At 36.6% G+C, this 13,650-nt stretch overlaps 1 protein-coding gene across 4 annotated transcripts in view; it reads right to left on the bottom strand.

The window, feature by feature from the left end:
• Positions 1-13,650, bottom strand: part of IMMP2L (inner mitochondrial membrane peptidase subunit 2) — a 921,351-nt gene that overhangs the window by 612,352 nt on the left and 295,349 nt on the right. The window contains exon 5 of one of the 4 annotated variants that reach the window (XM_043463177.1): positions 5,453-7,465. The exons of the other annotated variants lie outside the window; for them this stretch is intronic. Within the exon in view, the coding sequence (XP_043319112.1) occupies positions 7,381-7,465 (85 nt within the window). The 3' untranslated portion in view covers positions 5,453-7,380. Of the gene's footprint in view, positions 1-5,452; positions 7,466-13,650 lie in introns of those variants that run through there. 4 annotated transcript variants of the gene reach the window in all.

Raw genomic sequence — 13,650 nt, 5'->3', positions numbered from 1 at the left:
CTAGGGAAGAAAAAGAAGACCATATGATATTTTTTGTCCTATAACAAATCTCTTTTTATGCACTTTTCCTTGTGACTCAAGTGTCTAAAAGTGAAAAAGAGTGTTACAAAAAAAACCTGCCATACTCTTTTTACCTCAAGTAGATAGTAGTTTGCTTCAGAAAAACAGCATTTTTTTAAACTTGACCTTTCCTTGTTCACTTGCCATTCAATCATTCTAGAAATATTTATTTTTTATTATGAAATATATATTTATTAATATGCTAAATTATGAAATACTTAATATGCTGTAAATGTTCACCATCACTAGTAATCTTCGATCTAAACCTCTTATAGAATTAAAACCTGTAACATAACTGAAGCACCCTGTCAGGAGTGTACTCTGCACTAGCAAATTTCCAAGCTGTCAAGGTTGATATTCTTGCATCAAGTAGTTATTTCAACAGTTCTTAAAGTCCTTAGTATACTGGGCTACAATCCTATATGACAGGGAGCTTATATCTATTACAGAATTAAAACTTTCAATGTTAGAGAAGTAAAAACACAATTCCATACATCTGCTTCTTGTTATTAAAAATTGACAAACTGCTTCTAAAGATAAAAACTATCCATCTGAGGGGACAGTACTATTTCTATTGAACTTCCATCTTCCATTTAAAAACATAATGCCACTCTATCAACTGCTTTCTTCGTGAGCTGTGTTCCCTAATACAAGCTCTGTTCCAAAGGCCCACCTAGTACACTCTCTCCTAACAAAACATCTCATATCTGTAAAAAGCTGTCACAAGAACAGAAAAGAGAAACCGAATTTGCTTTAACAAAAGGAGAGGAGAACCTATCTCGGGATCTCACAAACCGTCGCTTCTTAAACTAGGTCATTCAAGAGTATGAAGAATGATCTTCCTTTCTACTCCACACTCACAGGATTCTCTTCATCATGAATGAGTTGAGCTGAAGCAATGGTTTATTCATCTGGTGGTAGGGATCATTACATATCATGAAAAAGGTAAGCATCATCAACCAACAAAGCAAATGAAGTTAAAGAGTATGCAGGTCTGTGCATGTGTGCACCCGTGTTTATGAGTGTTTATGGGATATTATAAATAAGCCAGTGAAAAAAATTCTCAGTCAAGTATAAACTCAGATTTGACAGATTACAGAGATATGAAGTAGTATGACTGATGAGCAAGCATCCTAAATGTTGTCACAGGGGTATTTAAAATAGTTGTCACACAATTTGAGAAGATAAAAGTTAGCGGACCTTGCCATTGGAAAAGGGAAAAGGGGTAGGGAATAATTTCGGATGTAAGGCAGGAGAGAATAAGAATACCAGCCTCTGAAGAATCATATGAGGCTCCAATGTTGCATTAGGCTTGAAGCCAACGCTAAATTGGACATTTTAAGCATTTAAATTAAAATCCTATTTCTGAGAATTCATGGAGTATCTATTTAAGATTAGTAACACTGGCACAATATGCAGATAATTATTCAGAGATATCTTTTGATATTGTTTCTGATTCATGAAGTTTTTTAAGTCACAAGCATTAGAAAATGGTGTTTTCTATTGAGCATTATTATAAAATCTTAGTCTTGCTGAAAATATGTTTAAAAAGTTACTAGCTTCCAAGATTGATGTCATTATTTACAAGAATGAATATTTAGAATTTGTATAAAAATGTTTCTTTAAAAGTAAAAATATGATGAGCACCAAGACCTTGCAAAACTTTTACTACTATCACCTAGGCTTCCTCTAATTTCTACAAATAATTTCAACTTTAAGTGGAAAATATGGTAAGAAAGAGAATATGGAAAATAAAAGACATTATAATCCAATAAAATTCTTTGAGATAAAAGGTCTTGCCTAAAGTATTTACAGGAAGAAAGGTCGGGCCTTTAGGGGAGGAGAAGGGGGTATGTGGTAGGGCATGGTTGGGGGAGATTTGTCATTTCCCCACTAAAATGAAACATTTCCCCAAACATAAACTACCTAAAGTTCAAAGATATGAGGGAATTATGACACATAAATGACACCAGAAAAACTTCAGAATCACTTACTTACTGAATATTCGCCTGCAGAGAGTAGGTGTAGAGTGAAACAAAGATGGCTCCTGCCGGGTCTTCAAGTGGCCTCAGCCAGGCCCGGTGAGCCAGCTAAGAGGAGGCAGATGAGGGAGGCTGTCCACAGAGGAGAAGGACAATGTGAAGCCAGATAAGTGAGGGTGGGAGAGTGCTCCAGACAGGAGGACATGCAAGGCTCAGAGGTAAGAAGTCAGATGTGATTCTGTTTGGCTGTGGGGACTGCCAGAAACTAAAGCCCTTCAGAGAAAGGCAAGGCCAAGGTCATGGCAAGCAACATCAATGATATATGGATGGAATTCCTCCAAGAGCTTTTGTCAGGGTGATCTAAAGATTGTGTTTCAGCAAAATCATACAAACTAACTGGGTCAAATTTACCAAGAATCACAAAGTCTGTGTCAACTTGTATTAAAGCTCTCAAAACCTGCTACATTCAACTTTATCTAAAAGCTCACAAAAATCAAATGCTTTCAAAAAGCCAGGCAAGTAATATCAATATAAGCAAGTGAACAGGCCCAAAGGGGCCCGTAGTGAACTCAGAGGTCTATGATAACTCAGCCTCCCAAACCACTACCTGGCAGGGTTTTAGGTGCAGCATGCGCTGACTTAACGTTTATTTAAAGAAAACCAGAAATCAAGATTCATGGGCAAAATACATTAATTTTTAATGGCAACTAAATAAATGTTTCTCAAAACGTTAAAGTACCATACAAAAATATTTTCAGAAATTATCTAACTCCATAGATTGCAAGACCATTTAGAAGAAATTCATTAAGACACAGAATACAGGTAACAAGTTATCTCAGATTTGAGCTAACATACTTCCCCAAATACCTTCATTGGGAGAAATTTCTGAGTGATAAAAATTTGCTTTGGTGGCTATTAATGGTAGAGAAAAGTAAGGCAACCTGTTGTGTTCTCATTTGGGCAGAAATCTGCCTTTGTTTGGTTTGAATTTTCTCATCTCAAAGTTGATGGTCCTAAGTATTCCTGAATGATCTTAAAAGCCTTTGAATATATGCAAATCTGCAAAGAGGAAAGCTTACAAATACAGACCATAGCCAATATGGAACATTTTTTAATTCACCTATCAATCTCTGATCTGGTAAACAGAAATGAACACAGGATCCTATTTCATGGATGAAAAACTCCTCTGAAATAGGACATTTCACCCCCCGGTACTGTACTCACAGTACTATTTTAATCCTCACAGTGGACTGCCAGCATACCTAATACTAGTTTATTGTATAATTGATGAGCTCAAAGTATTAACATTTTATATACAAAAAAATCAAGTGACTTACAAATGCTTATCTAGTCTGTACATTTTATGTCTGGAAAACAATCTTCAGCTCTTATCAATACTGATTTCACATACCAAGCTTATATGCAACTCTCCAATGAAATTCTAGTAATATGATGTCAAAAATTTTAATGATCCCATACTCGGATATAATCACTTCCTATTTTTAATCCATGTGCCTGTGTGCTATGTCACTTCAGTTGTGTCCAACTCTTTACAACTCAATGGATGTGGAGCCTGGTAGGCTCCTCTGTCCATGGGATTCTCCAGACAAGAATACTGGACTGGGTTGCTATGCCCTTCTCCAGGGGGTCTTCCCAAACCAGGGAATGAACCCACATCTCTTAAGTCTCCTGCACTGGCAGATTGGGTTCTTTACCACTAGTGCCATCTGGGAAGCCCATTTTAAATCTATATTCCAAACTAATACATCAAGTAATTCTGGACTGATCAAACTTCTAGAGCTATAAGCAATCCTACCTGTATCTAACAGTCCCTACTATTATAAACACCACCACAAGTACATTTTTTTTTTTCCATTTCCACACATTTTTATTTTTAAAAACCCAAAATATAATAGTAACTGGATTTTTGTAAATAGGTCTACTAATATGAACAACAGGATTCTTTGTTAGGAATTTGTATTTCCCTTAAAACTGGGATTCAAAGCTTGGTTTACTTATAATCATAGTTGATTGCAAATGTTGCAAATACCTCAGAATTCACCCAAAGTAATAAAAACCTTCGTACACACAAAAGCCTCATGAACTTTACTCACAATTGCCAATACTTGGAATCAACCAAGATATCCTTCAGCAGCTGAATGAATAAGTATACTATGGCCCATCTAGACAATAGAATATTTCTCAGGACCAAAAAGAAATACACTCAAGCCGTGAAAAGACATGGAGGAAACTTAAAAGCTTATTATCAGTACATTTTTAAAGCATTTGTCCCATAGTGATCAACATGGGTGTCAAAACTGAGACTAATTTCTCTTCCAAAAGTACTGCAAGTATCATAATTAAAAAAAGATAATTCAACCACAAGTTAAATACCATATTTTCCATGAGGTTAGAATGTTTTCCCAAACATGTTACAAGTACAATATTAACAGCCACAATTTTAAACACAGTGTTTGAAAATTTCAGAGTATAACATTAGGGGAACAAAGGAATGGTGAGAGAGAAAGGAAGGTGGAGATCATTGTACAAAGAAATTCTCCACTTAAAATGATTCATTATATCTTTATAGAGTGCCGTCTAATAATATATAATAATATTATAGTATATAATTAACAAAAACCTTCACATATGTGCCACTTTGCCCTAATAAAACTCTGTGGGTTATGAATTATGAACACAAGTTTTCAAATGAAGAAAAAAATCAGCCTCAAGAAGTGTAAGCCCTAAGGTTCAGGATCTAAAAAATAAAGGAGCCACAGACAGACAAGCAAGGGTTTGAAAAGAGGTCTACTAATTTCAAAGCTCAGACTCTGGTTAACATGAGCATTTCTAGGACAATCAAAGTACAGAGACCATCCTGTAGTAATCACTGTTCAAACCAAAAGTTCTAACTAAACATTAAAATTCTTCCCAAGGAAAGGTTATCTATATGCTGTTTCTAACTAGAAAATAACTCCCACATACTAGCTTTATCTACATTCTATTATTCAAAGCCACAATTACCAAGGATTGTTTCTGGAGACAAGAAAAGCTTTTGCCTTTTTTTTTCCCCTTGTATTTTTAAAGACATTCAATAGTTCTAACAGTGTAAAGCCTCATCACTGAAAAGAATAAAACCATGAAAAATTTTCTCTCCAAAAGAAACTGAAGCACAGTGATTTACACACAGAGATTAAATACTACTGTGCTGTTTCTTTGGGAAAACAAGATTGTTTTTACTTTAAACAAAAGAGTTAGTCACTTGATTTAGATAATATTCTAGCAAGCTCATAAAAAAAATAGCTTCTACTCTTCTTTTTGATTTAAAGTATTATGCTAATTAAGTTTTTAAATACAAAAACAGTTATTTACCAAAGTTACAGAGTAATAAAACAGCATTTGTAAAACTTCGTTTTGCCTTTAAACCAGATTTAAGGTCCCACACCTCCAACTGCTGCACATGTGAACTATAATAATTTTTGAATCTGCAAAATAATGTTTGACTCTAATATTCAGTATTATATAAAAATACCATACTTACACAATTGTGTGGAATTTAGACACAGAAATATCATAACATTCCTAACACTAAAGTGGTTATAAGTATGACTTTTGGGACACATTTTGGTTCATTGTGTAAGATACTACATATTATTTCTTCTAACTCAGTTTGGAAACCAACTCCAAATGAGTAAAATATATCAAAGAAACCTCCCATTAAAGGAGGATTAAGACAGTAAAATGCACTTCACTTTCACAAACAAACGGTTTCATTTTTAAAAGATATTTGCAGCTTCTCATTATCACATAGATGTTCACTTTATGTCCATTGTTTATAGAGTCTGCCTAGAGTGAAAAGTTTTTTAATTTGAGTAAAAATGTGAAGTGTTTTTCCATATCACAGGAAACTTATAAAACTCAGTGTCCCTCAAGTGATGCAAAACAGCCCTTCAAGAATTTAACTCTCTGCCCTGTATCAAACAAACATATCATGGTGTAGTAGTGAATTCACACCCACTGAGAAGGAAGTTTTCAAAATTCCTGAACTGAGATGACTCTAAAAGAAGGAAAACACAAGGGCAAGAAGCTATTTCAGGTATTTAACTAAAAAATACCTGGGTAGACCATCAACTCCACAGATCTGTCTAAATATGAAAGGAGTCTATCATTTTAATTTAATCACCTTCTACTGCCTATAATTAATAAAAATAGAGTAGACTTACACAATTATATTCCAGACAAATACCACAAGTTTTTCCTTCAAGGGGTTTATTAGATTATGATCTTAATATAATCCAACCAGAAACACAAAGCATTGCCAGATTCTCTAAGGAAAAAAAAAACAAGACTTAATTTGGTTAGCAGCGTTTCATGTGGAACTTATAATTCCTCCTGAAAGATGCTGTTTCTCTTACTAAAAGAGAATAATGTGCAATAGTCTACATTACATATTAATAAGGGTGGTTATTCAGTTATTTTGTTTTAACTGAAAATTAATCCAAAGCCTGTCATTCTGTAGGACAGATTGATTCAGGTCACCCGTTACTAAATTAAACATTTTCTGCTTTCACTGCATCTCATTAAACATGCTACAGCAAGTTTAAATAACTCAGTGCTTTCATTTGCACAGTCACCCATTTTGTTATTGTTTACAGCAACCTAATTTGGCACATAATAATTCAGGCAGCATCAGTTTCATATTACACTGAAGTATTCATTTTTAATATAATTGCATTCTTTCATCCAACAAAAGCTAGTTCAGTGGGGATTTTACTCAAGTGATTCTTCAGTTATTATACAAGGCAAATTCTTCTAAGACTTTGCACCTCTCTTTGCCCTACTGATTCATTACTCTATAAATTAAAAACTCATTATGAGCTTATTTAAAGTAACTTACTTGCTTAAACAACAGAGTGAATGATTACTCTGGTACAAAATATACGCCCCTATACATCTCTAAAACACCTTTTTCCAAAGGCTATTTGAACCAATAATTAAACAAAGCATTTTTTTTTCTAGTACAATAGCGTATTATTATTAAACCCCATCACTTTGGCATGAAGGCTACTAAATAAACTGCCAGAACATCAATAAAATAATGATAACTAAGATTTGTTCTTATGTGCTTCTATCACAAATTTGAGAGAAGCAGATATTTGGAGAAATGAACTAAAGATCAGTTCACTTGTCATCCCTTAAATGTGGGTTAATCACAAAGAAGTAGAAGGTAAATACTTGAGAAGAAAAAAGGTGAATTGATTCAAAATAAGAAGATCAAGGGTAAAATACTCACAAATATGTGTTAACAAATGTTCAGAAAACAGCAGGAAGTCTTCAATTAATCACTAAGCACCCGCTCATGTTTGTGTATCTTGTATCTTCTATGCAATGGAAGCATATTTATAGCAATGTCTTCAAAAATACTGGTTTTATGAAAATAAGAGCATATTTTTAAGTTAACATGTTAAAATTTCATTTTGCAGTACTTAGAGTTACTAGCAGATAACTGAGGAACCAAAATTTTAATTATCTAAATTGTAGCCTGAATTCTGCAATACTGAGATCAAACTCTACTGGTCCTATGGCCAGTTCACTACAAAGCAGAATCTAGTATTAAGGTAGACTGTTTTGGACTTGGTCTAAAAAGACTATATTCAGTTCAAAGCAAAACAGATTTGATATTTTGGGGGAACACCTATAAGTCAAGTGAAGATTTATATTAATAAGAATCTTTTCATAACAATCTTTTCATAACAATATTTTCTACACCTTATAAACCTATTTCCCAAAACATTTTAATCATAATGCATTGCACTGCTGAAAAACAGTTATAAGAATTAGTCATTTTTATGTGAAATATGTGAGAAAGGGATTGTTTTCTCTAAAGAACTATGCAATTGCAATAGGTATTACAATTTACAGGAATATAAAAACTATATATGTGTGCATGCTAAGTCGCTTCAGTCGTGTCTGACTCTTTGTGACCCTTTAGACTGTAGCCCACCAGGCTTCTCTGTCCATAGGATGCTCCAGGCAAGAATACTGGAGTGGGTTGCCATATCCCCCTCCAGGGGATCTTCCTGACCCAGGGATCGAGTATATATCTTCTGCAGCTCTTCCATTGCAGGCAGATTCTTTACTGCTGAGCCACCCAGGAAGCTGATAAATTATACATAGAAATTTCCTATTTACCCAATTGATAAAGTTTCCCATGTATATGAGTTTAATAAAACCCATATCAGCCTAAATTAGTGAATCAGTAAATAAAAATAGCAATTTAAAAATTATCACTTATTAATCTTTGATTTCAGTGTAAACACGCATGGAGATGATAAAGCATATGGTGAAATGACAGATTTGATATTTGGAATCAAGAATAAAAATTCTAAGAAGCCAAGAGTTGGGAGTCTCAGTGGAAAATGTGCCCTCTCTAGTTAACACTTGACTTGTAGTGTAATATAATAATTTCGTGGGTCAAAAGATTTCCATTAACTTCTTTAACTTGACCTATTCTATAAAATCACAAGGATTCAATAGCGGCCGATTTCTCCAGGGCCTTTAAGGATGGGGTAAAGATGAGCAAGTCTCCTGCTTAAAGTGCCCTGCTCAAAATTTAGAACTTTGAAGTAAATGCACAGCATAATATTCCCTGTGCATTATCCAACTCTCAGCAATGTCATTTCCCTCCCAGACCTGACCCGAGGAGGGGTACCTACCTAGTTGCTACTCTCTATGACTACTGCCTTGTATATTCTACAAGACCTGATTAAGGAGATAGTCTTCTGTGTCTTGTGTAATCAAGATAAAACTTTTCTTTTTTTTTTTAAGCTACTCCTTATCTAAAAGTCCCTTTTGCCCTTTGGTTTAGAGTTTCACATAGTCAACACATTTTGAAGGTCTATTATGAATCAAATTACCAAATGTCTTAGAGATACAAAATGAATAGAACTCAAGAAGCTTGAAGTCTAGTGAATAAGACATATACATTTAAGGACAATTATTACATAATGCATAAATGCTACAGCAAAGACAGGCACGGTTGCTATTGGAGAAGAACGTTTAACCCAGACTAAAGGGAATAAGGTGAAACATTACAGGAAAGAGCCTTAGGCTAAATCATCAGGAACCAGTTCTTCAGCTGATTCAGACAGGCATTTCAGGCATGAAAATCTAGGGGGGAAATGAGAAGGAAAGCACGTTAAGTGTAGTGAGAGGAAGACTGCAATGAGGCTGGAGAGTTAATCAAGCCTCAGGTGTCATGCTAAGATGGAATTTCTCCTGAAAACTATGAGGAGCCACTGACGGATTTTAAGCAGGAATGAGATATGTTCACAGAGCAGCTTCAAGTTTCAGAAGAGCACGTTGGAAACAGTATGCCAGCAGTCTGTTAGGAGATGACCACAACAGTCAACAGGAGAAGAGATGAGGTCTCCAACCATCTTAGTGGTGCAGGCAAGGAGAAACAGGAATCCTCTTGACAAGCACAGAGAGCCTGCCACTGCCGGGCGCTGTGCTAGGAACGAGGGATACAACTATAAGCATCAATCTCAGCTCCCATGGACTTCTCTTCTCTTGACACAAATTATCTGTAAATAAGATGACCAGTGAAAGAATACTATTTCAAACAGGAATAAGTAGAGAAGGGCAAAGGCTGGGAAACGACTGTATCTGGGAGTGGGGTTGAAGTCTCATCAAGAAAGGTCAGTGTAGAAGAGGTGAAGGAAGTTAAGAGTAGCCTGTGAGAAGTCTGAGTCTAGAGCACTTCAGGAAGACATAAGATCAAGTGCCACCACCTATAGCAGGACTGTGCTTGCCTAAGTGGGAGGAAAGAGTGGGGAGGTGGGATGGGAAGGGTTGGAAGAAGATAACAGGGAAAGCAGTTAACTCTCTAAACCTTTTGCTATTCGACTTCTGAGTAGTAGATGAATGGTGTTTATCCAGGAAGAAGGGAAAATCTCTGAAATGCCTATAGCAAGATGTACCTAGCTCAGGATTATCTAGTGAATAGAACCTTAGCTGTGTGAAGGAAGTCTCCTTGAATAATACATTATTTGATATATATCTTGTCTCTATCATATACAGATATAACTCTAGAGAATAAAATGAAGAAGTCTTATAATTTAAACATTCCTCTGTCTACGATAATCTCATGAAATCCACTTGGATAGCTTATCTATTCTAAGCCAGAGGATTAGCTCCAATGTGGGGAGGACCTTGGGAGGTGCCTTCACCAACCTGGACATCTCTCTAGTTTGTCTAAATCTTTTGATTGCTTATATCCAGTAGTCCTATATGGTTGTGAGAGTTGGACTATAAAGAAAGCTGAGTGCCAAAGAACTGATGCTTTTGAACTGTGGTGTTGGAGAAAACTCTTGAGAATCTCTTGGACTGCAGGGAGATCCAGCCAGTCCCACCTAAAGTGAATCAGTCCTGAATATTCATTGGAAATACTGATGCTGAAGCTGAAACTCCAATACTTTGGCCACCTAATGTGAAAAACCGACTCATGTGAAAAGACCCTGATGTTGGGAAAGATTGAAGATGGAAGGAGAAGGGGATGACAGAGGATGAGATGGTTGGATGGCATCACTGATTTGATGGTCATGAGTTCGAGTAAGCTTTGGGAGTTGGTGATGAACAGGGAAGCCTGGCATGCTGCAGTCCATGGGGGTCACAAAGAATCAGACACAACTGAGCAACTGAACTGAACTGAGTGGGTAAGATTTCTGATTCACATTTCTCTGATTTAACAGTCTAGTCCTATTTGTTTGCTCAGAGAGTAATAGCAAGGAGGCCAGTGTGCTGAACATTATGATTGGGAAGGGAGTCATAAAATGGTGAGTTCAGAGTGGTAAATGAGAGGCGGCAAGTGCAGTACCATGTAAGCCATTGTAAGACCTTTCCCAGTTACTGAGAGAGAGATAGGAAACCAAACAAGAGTTAGGAGTGAAAAAAATGGCATGGTAATTGTGACTGGTGTTGTGAGAAAAGAAAAGGGTCCCAAGGGTAGAAAGAGGGACACCAGTTAGGAGGTTGGTATAAGAAGTAGGTAAAAGATGATGGCTTGGAGAGGTAGAGGTAGTGAAAAATACTTATTTTCTGGATATCTCTTGAAGATACAACCCACAAGATTTGCTGACAGATTAGATGAGGAGTATAGGAAGAGAAGAATCAAGCATACACCCCAAGTTTCCTAGCCTAAGACCCTGGAAGGATAAAATGGCCATTTACTGAGAAAACGAAGACTATGGGAGAAGCAGATTCCATAGGGATAATCAGGAGTTCTGCTTTGAATATTTTGGACTTTATCTAATCAGGCATCTAAATGGAGATGACAAATGGCCCACTAGGTAATTGAATCTGCAGTTTAGGAGATAAATCTGGGATAGAGATGTAAATTTGGGATTCATCAGCATATAGATGGTATTTAAAACCATTAGCCTGAATGAAATCACCAGGAGACTTTGTCGTTATAGAAGAGATCCAAGCACTGAGCACTGGGGGACTCCAGTCATCAGAGATCAAAAAGAGCAAGAAGAACAAGGAAAGAACTAAGAAATGACTAGGGAAAAGGGGGGACACCAGAAGAATATGGCTTCCCTAGAAGCCACGTGAAGAAAGTTACTTTACCTGATAGTCCAGAAAAATGAAGATTAAGATTTGTTCCTTGTATTTAGCAACATGGAAATCATTAGTAATCTTAATAAGAAGAGATATTTAAAAGGTAGAACTCATAGATTCTATCTAAAAATCATTTCTTAGGTTCTGGCTAGTGTGATTGGGTGGATGATAATACGTTCACAGACAGACATAGTAAATATAGCCATGATGCTCCATACACAGCTTCCAAGTTTAATTTAAAAATATTCTACTACATTTCTCACTACTAAAGTATAAACACCTAAAGTGAAATAGCTACATATTAACACAGAAAACTTGAAAAAGCTAGTTTCAAGGCAAAATAATTTATTGCCTTTTACCTATCTCTTCTTAAAATGAGACTTCTTAAAGAAATCTCATTTTAGGAAGAATGGTGCTAAATGAAGGGCAGTGAGTGACTCTGTCATCAAAATTATGCAGAATTAAAAGCCCTCTAAGAGAAGAGATCCAGATTTGGGTCTATTAGCTCACCCAATAGAGTCTAATCCTTTAGGTATGAAAGATGCTTCCAAATCATTTCTGCTAAAGACAGCAGATGAAGATTTCATTTGTTTTCTTTTATATGTACCCTCTTGGCAAGTACACTTCTGAAAAACTTGCCGAGAAGAAACTAATCCTCTAAGCAGGAATTTTCTTTAGGTTTCTGCCCAAGAGGAATTCAGTTATGGACGGGAACTTTAGGGCTGGATACCAGCACTAGCCATGGATTAATTACAAACCAGAAAAGTGGGCCAAGTAGTTATACAGAAGATTAGACAGTAAGGTTTCTATCTAAGCAAAATTCACGTGACCACCAGGGTCATGTGTCCCCTCCACCCTAACACCAGGGACGCTGTGTATAGAAGCATCCGTCTACCCCCCATACTCCATCCACTGGGGCAGCAGCAGCTCTTAAGTCATGGGGGATTGGGGAGAAAATGAGAAATCTCCCAGAGGCAAGTCTTTGGTACCCACAGCTGTGCAGCCTGTTACCAGGATAGGGGCCAATGGGTGACGACCCAGATCTCCTGAACTGACCCCATCAACTTCCAATCTTTTGTTACCCGAGTCTTTTATACAAATAAGTGAAAAGGTTAATTATTTTAAGCAAGCTCGTTTACAGATTATTGGAAACAATTATTAACTTGATGAGCTTCAGAGAGCTGTGGGATAATTTAGCACTAACCTAAAGAGATAGACAACATTTCTAAAATGTTGCTTATTTTAGCAGAAAACAGTTTAAGGCAGATTCATTTGCACATGGTTCAGCTGACAGCCAGCTTCCCACATAAATTCACGTGAATTCATTCTCTCTGCAACTGTCCCTGAACATAGAACAGACTACATTACTGAAAGCCTCTTTCTGTTTGAAATATATTCTATTAAGTGCTTTTTGGCGTGTTTTCTTTTTTTTTTTTCTCCTACATCTTGGCTACATTTCCATGAGCAGTATTTTTAATCCAAACTGAAACTTCAACTTCTTGTTGGGATTTCTGATTCCCAAAGAAATCTGATAAGTATCATTCAACTTGATTCAACAAACCCTTATGGAGCAGTTGCAATGTACCAAGAACTGTGCTAATGAAGAGCTGATTTAAGAGGCCAAGTCTTACACTAAAAGAGTGAACTGGAACTTTTTTGGGGGGTGGGGGTGTGGGGAGATCAGAAGCTCTCTGGAAAGGGACATCATTTGGGATGGACTGTAAAAGATGGTCAGAGTTTCAACTGGTAGAAGAGCATTCAATGAGCAAAAACAGAAAAGAGGAAGAAAGTGGCCTGTCCAAACAGAAAGAAAGGTGGGCGGGAGAGGTGATTATATCACAGAGTCTGAGTCTCCTGGTGATGAGGCTGTGCTGAAGGAGGAATCAGGGAAGCTTCAGAGGCAGGAGAGGGTGACAGGATTCTGGTCTGGTTTCTTGAGGCTGGATGCAGGATAATGGATGCCTTAGCTTATGAGACAAAGATAGAA

This window comes from Cervus canadensis, chromosome 3 (genome assembly GCF_019320065.1).
Source record: "Cervus canadensis isolate Bull #8, Minnesota chromosome 3, ASM1932006v1, whole genome shotgun sequence".
NCBI classification, from domain to species: domain Eukaryota; kingdom Metazoa; phylum Chordata; class Mammalia; order Artiodactyla; family Cervidae; genus Cervus; species Cervus canadensis.
This window is presented reverse-complemented; position numbering and strand designations above follow the sequence as displayed.